The sequence below is a fragment of the Arachis ipaensis genome, chromosome B05 (genome assembly GCF_000816755.2).
Source record: "Arachis ipaensis cultivar K30076 chromosome B05, Araip1.1, whole genome shotgun sequence".
NCBI lineage: Eukaryota > Viridiplantae > Streptophyta > Magnoliopsida > Fabales > Fabaceae > Arachis > Arachis ipaensis.
In genome coordinates, this window is record NC_029789.2 from 3,725,993 (window position 1) to 3,732,548 (window position 6,556).

Sequence of the window (6,556 nt, forward strand, 5' to 3'; positions counted from 1 at the left end):
TTTTCCTATATCTTTTCCTATATATAGATATATGGTACATCCCAAACTCAAAACAGAGTGTTAGAGTGGAAAAAAAAAAACAAATAAAAATGAAGTTTTGCAATTTCTTTGCATTCACCTTGGCTTTAATAGTACTACTTCAAGCCTTAGGTGCAAGTGCGGACGATGCTGGAACCATAATCACTCAGCCTCTCTATAATGAATTCCTGAAGCACTTAACCGATTCCAGATGCGAAGCCCATGGCTTCTACACCTACAATGCTTTTGTCACCGCCGCCAGAGCATTTCCCGCCTTTGGAACAACCGGTGATGACGTCACTCGCAAGCGAGAACTCGCCGCCTTCTTCGGCCAAACATCACACGAGACAACAGGTACACACATTAGTGTACAAAGTTAATATTCAATTTAGTTCTTAAAATTCTCAACGTTTATCAAAATAACAGTTTTTGATCTTTTAAAATGATCAAATTGATTTTATGTTTGTAAATTTACGGAATAATTTAGTCATTTTCAAAAACAAATAACTGTTATGACGAGGTTGAAAATTTTAGTGACTAAACTTAACATTATTTTTTTAGTAAACAACTATCTATAACAATATATAATGTCAATACTGAATTTTCATATCCAAATTTACATTCTAATATTATCCTTAATAATATAGATTTTCCCGCACATGTATCAGTTACTTTAAATAAAATACCTTTTACATTAACAGCAATACATATTTTTCTATCTTATTTTTATTATGTATTTCACTAAAAAATTTATTATCAATTACTTACAGTTCCTACAACTATCTTGAAAGGAATTTCTATCTCATTTTCATTCTATATTTCACTAATAGTTGTAGTAACGGTAAGTAATTGATAATAAATTTTTGAGTAAAATATATAATGAAAATAAGATAGAAAAACATGTATTACTGTGAATGTAAAACGTCTTTTATTTTAAGTAACTGATACATGTACAGAAAAATCTCTATCATTAAGAATAATATTGGAATATAAATTTAGATATGAAAATTCAGTTTTCGTATTATATATTATTATAGATTATAGATATGGATATGTTATCGAATTACAGAATCTTTAATAATAAAAAAATAGTGAATATAATAAAATTTAATTATATTTTTTTGATTCTCTAATATTACCGTATTAATTATATGTTGCAGGAGGAACGGCTAATGCTGCAGATGAATTTGAATGGGGTTATTGCTTTTTGAGGGAACAGACTAAAGAACAGCACTGTGATTCTACACAAGCACCATGCCCCGCTGGCAAGCAATATTATGGCCGTGGTCCCATTCAGCTTACAAGGTAATTATTAATTTGAAAGTATGTATATTTCATATATGATGTAATTAGCTTTGGCCTCTAATAAGATATGTTGTCACAATATTTTTAGTCTTTATACAAATAAATGATCAGTCCGCCATTTTATATCTAATATTTTTTGAAACAAATTTAAGTCTAATTTTATTTATTTTTCATACATTGTTTTCCATTTAGCAACTCCAACTATCAGCTAGCTGGACAAGCTATAAAGGCAGATTTGATAAACAATCCAGACTTGGTAGCAACAAATGCGGTAATATCATTCAAAACAGCTATATGGTTTTGGATGACACCACAAGGAAACAAGCCCTCGTGCCACGACGTCATCACCAACGCATGGAGGCCAACCGCCACTGACTCGGCGGCAGGTCGAGTCCCAGGCTACGGTGTCATCACCAACATAATCAACGGTGGGATTGAATGTGGGAAAGGTGCCAACACAAACTCCAATAACAGGATTGGATTTTACAAGAGGTACTGTGATATCTTGAAGATTGGCTATGGGAGTAACTTAGATTGTGCAAATCAACAGCACTTTTAAATTAACATTACCACCCCTAGGGTAAACTATTATGTTTAAGTTGTTGAATAAATATAGCTATGGTTATATAGCAGCATAGCACTACTGTAATAAGAGAGTGTGCAAACTAGATCCACCTATCCGGTGTATCTTTGTTTTGCTTTGCAATAAAATTTCAGTATGTTGGCCTAATTAATCGAACATTTTATAAGCACAATTTGTTGTCCTTTTTTTGGTTCGAAGAAGCTTTAGTTCGAAAAACGCCCAAAAAACAAAGTTATAATTTATAAACATGTAATAAATTATCTAAATCAATTTAAATTTATTTGATTTCATTTTGATTTGATTTTTTATTCCCAATATGTAGAATAGATAATAATGGATTAATCTGCCCGTTTGTTTTACCGTTTATAAAATTATTTTCCTAAGTTCATTCCAATCATAGTACAAGAATCACAACATTTTGGGGCGAAATTATTGATTTAAATTGATCTACTTTCTATAATTTTTTAAGCTGATCAATATCACTTACATATCGTTCGGGTACAAGCAACTTTTATTATTACCATAAATGGACAACTTTCAAATATGAAAAAGTTTTTTTTAGTCAAAATAAAAAAAAAACACCAATAAAAGTTCATAAAGCTCCAAGACTCGATTTGTTTCAATATATGTATATCAATAGAAAAAAATAAAATAAAATAATGTTTGTTTTGAGGTATTGGAATGGAGACGAAAAAACGGAAAGTATTTTAGTACCTTAAAAAAGTAGAGACACAAGAATTAAAATTTTTGGAAACGAATACTGAAATTTAATAATATTTTATACCAAAAATACTTCTATTTCAATTAATTAGTTTCAGTTTTATTCTTTGTGTAAATGAAATTAGAGTTTTATTTTTATTCCATTGTTTGGTTGAGGAAGAAAATTAGAGAAAAAAGAAAATGGATGGAAAAAAAATGGTGGGTCTATCAATTTTTTTCTCTCCAACATTGAAAAAAATAGAGAGAAAACTAACATTTCTCTCTCTATTTCCAATACTACCCTTTTATTTTTTTAATATATTTTATAATATAAAGATAAAATTGTCTTTTTATAACATTTCTTTTTTTTATTTTAATATTTTTTTTCCATTCAAACACATCTAAAGAAAATAAAAATTCACCTAATTTCTATCTTTTTCTTTTTTTCCTTTCGATTTTTTTCCTCTCTATTTCTTTCTTTCCAACCAAACATAGCCTTAGTCTGTTTCAATATCTGTCTCGGATTCTGTTTCTCTTCTAAACGCTACCTAAAGGAGTAAAGTAGCGAAAAAATCGGCGGGCTGTTTTTGGCTTTTCCCTCCCAATTCGAGGAGTTTCAAAAATCAAAACCCCTTTTGTGCTCTTTCACTCACTCACTCGCTCACTCAGCTGAATCCAACACAATCACTCGGTCGTTCTCTTTTTTTGTCTTCCTCGCCCGAGATGGGTAAGAGGAAAACACCCCAATCCAAACCCACAAACGACGCCGTTTCGAAGTCAAAGAAGAAGTCCAAGGGTTCCTCATCCACCCCTAACCCCGACGACTGCTGCTTCGTCGGAAACCGCATTCCGCCAAACGAGGCCCGGGCCAAATGGCCTGCGCGCTACAAAGGATCGGTAACAAAGTCAGTCGTCAGTCATTCCACTTTCTTTTTTCCTTTTTTTATTTTATAATTATTTTAGTTTGGTTGCGAATTTTCTGAGTGGGTATAATGTTGCAGTGGAAAGACTGAAAACGGTGACGTTTTGAAGGCCAAGTGCCATTTCCGTCAAGCTACGGTAGATGGGGTTCTTTTCGAGCTTAATGACCATGCCTATGTTAAGGTGTTCTTCTTCTCATTTTCTCTGCTTTCAATTCCTTTAATTTTCTCTCATTTCAGTTAATTGTTCATTCAAGAGTTGTAAATATGGTGTGTTATTGTGAGTTTTATAGAATCCTTTTCCTATAGCACCATGTTGTTACTCTAACGTGGGAGTAAAATTTGCAAAATTGAATGGCGCTTTCGATTGTAAACTGCTACTGTTTTACTGCATATTCGGTTGTTCATGTATTGCATGTTTTTCAGGCTGGGGATGGTGAGCTTAACTACATTGCCCGGATTGTTGAAATGTTTGAAACTGTTAATGATGAACAATATTTCACAGCCCAGTGGTTTTACAGAGCTCAGGACACGGTGCGATCCTTTTTGCTTCAATCACCTCTGCGCGCTCGTTATACCAGCTTTAGTTGACTAGATATCCATTTTGCTCCTTGAGATTCAAGCAATTACTCAATTTGTTCTTCAAAATTCAAAATTACTTATATTAGTCCTCCAAATTCAAGTCCGGGTACCAATATGGTCACTCGACTCTTTCAAACAGAATGCTGAGATGACACCCTTCTGTCACGCTTGATGATGACGAAATGACGTCGTTTATCCTTGGTGCCCAAACAAGTTAGAAATGAAGAATAGCAGAGGTAAAGAAGGAGAAAAATATTTTATTTTGGGTCTCCATCCTTGCTTCTCCCTTCTTATACAAAGCGACGACATTTCTGACTTGTTTGGATGCCAAGTGTAAACGATGTCGTTTACTCATCATCCAGCGTGGCAGGGAGGGTGCTATCTCAGCATTCCGTTTGTCTAGTCATCTCCGGAAAGAATCAAAAGACCATATTGGTGCCCGGACTTGAATCTGGAGCACCGGTATAGATAATTTTGAATTTCGAGGACCAAAATGTGTAATCACGTGAATCTCACGGACCAAAATGGGGATTTAGTCAGCTTTAGTTATTGTTTTTCCACTCCGAACTATTTTAATTAAACCTGTTTGTTTCGAATTTTGAAATTGCTGCAGGTCATCAAGCAACATTCAGAACTTATTGATGAGAAAAGGGTGTTTATGTCTGATGTACAAGATGACAATCCACTTAATTCTATTGTTTCCAAAGTTAAAATAGTTCAAATCCCACTTGATGTGAGTGCTATTTCGTAATCACATTCTTATTTGTAAATTACTTGTGGCTTCCTAGGCAACTTTCATGTAGTGGGATGTAAATATTTGCAATTTGCTTCATTCAGATGGACTTGAAAGAAAAGAAGAAAATAATTGCTCCTTATGATCTCTATTATGACATGAAGTACACAGAGAGATACCATACCTTTTCTAGTCTTGTAACAGGTATGGATTTTTATTCAGATGTATGTTGATTTGTATGTCACTATTTTAATTTATATAGATGTAGACAAGAAAAAAAGTTTAATGTTACATAAATGTGTGGAGATAACTTGAATGAGGAAAAAAGTTACACATATTTCATAAACTGAATTTGTTTACATGCATGTTTCGTTTGACTCTATGTAAATTGAATCAAATAAATTCGATTTATACTTTTTCAATGCAGTTGATTCAATTTGATATATATAATTTACTAGTAGTAAATTGAATCAACTAACTCGATTTACTACTAATACAACAATACATTGTAAATCGAATCAATTATACGACATATATATGATAAATCAGATCAACTTTATTCAATTTACCATTATACAACATATACACAGGAAACTGAATAAACTTGATCCGATTTACTGCTTATACAGCTTAATGACATTTCTTACTTTTAAATTAATTGTTTATATTAACTTTAAAATATAAACATTAATAAAAAAATCTTAAAAACGAATAAGAGTAGAAATTCAAATTTTGTATTTTAGTTTAAATTTAAGAATATTTACATTTTTACAAACTTATAAATTCAAAACAAAACAATAAATGATATATAAAAATTCATTAGAAATTATCCTTTGACTCATTAGCATCTAAATAATTGTTACCAGAATTTTTGATGTTGAAAAAGTTATAAAGTATAACTCTTCAAAATAACATAAGAGTTAAAACTTGGATTATTCCAGAGTTAAAATTAACAAATAGTCATCCAATATAAAAAAATTAATTATATTTATACAATGTGTAATTAATCAAAATAATTAAAATATAGTAATTTATAAAATTAAGTGTAGAACAAATGATTCAATTTATTATGTATATGTTGTATGTTATATAATAATAAATTGAATTAGATTAATTCGATAAAGGTGTTAAGACATGCATATAACAAAAATTACTTTAGTATATCTGCATAATTTTAAACTCCAAATTATTTATTCATGTGAATTACCCTAAGTTAGGATGCCATCTTAAATGAATAGACATTCTAGATATGACTGGTAGCATTACACTTTATTTGTAGGTTCAATTTTGCTTTAGATGGTTTGAACGCGTGTGGAGAAATTTATAAAAACCTGGTTTAGGATACTAAATAACATTGAGTATATCTTAATAGCTATAGATGAATCATGAGTATTAGAAGATTTTTATGATGCATGGACACGTGACATTTAGATATAGAAATTTTAAATTTTTCTAAAACACGAAGACACAACATACATATAAAGGTGAAAAATTAGATGTATTCAACTTCACGTGAAGTTGATAGCTAAGAGCCGTTAAATAATTTGAATTATTTGGCTAAATTTTTATCAAACGACTCTCAGTTATCAACTTCACGTGAAATTGACTGCACCTGAGTCCTGAGTTTCCACCATATATAAAACATAAATTATTTTTTAGATAAATTGTAATAATATTTTGATATTTTATTAAAATTAAAATATAAATTAATATTAA

At 30.9% G+C, this 6,556-nt stretch overlaps 2 protein-coding genes across 2 annotated transcripts in view; both read left to right on the forward strand.

The window, feature by feature from the left end:
• Window positions 1-2,047, forward strand: LOC107642521 (acidic 27 kDa endochitinase). The gene is made up of 3 exons (XM_016345910.2): window positions 1-372; window positions 1,179-1,323; window positions 1,516-2,047. Exons 1-3 carry the CDS (start codon window positions 90-92, stop codon window positions 1,880-1,882), a joined length of 795 nt encoding a protein of 264 aa, XP_016201396.1. The 5' UTR covers window positions 1-89; the 3' UTR covers window positions 1,883-2,047.
• LOC107642522 (DNA (cytosine-5)-methyltransferase 1) overlaps window positions 3,180-6,556 on the forward strand; it is a 10,530-nt gene continuing 7,153 nt past the window's right edge. Inside the window, exons 1-5 of the mRNA XM_016345911.2 lie at window positions 3,180-3,510; window positions 3,607-3,709; window positions 3,952-4,059; window positions 4,721-4,840; window positions 4,945-5,044. Of these exons, the coding sequence (XP_016201397.1) occupies window positions 3,329-3,510; window positions 3,607-3,709; window positions 3,952-4,059; window positions 4,721-4,840; window positions 4,945-5,044 (613 nt within the window). The 5' untranslated portion in view covers window positions 3,180-3,328. The remainder of the gene's footprint in view (window positions 3,511-3,606; window positions 3,710-3,951; window positions 4,060-4,720; window positions 4,841-4,944; window positions 5,045-6,556) is intronic.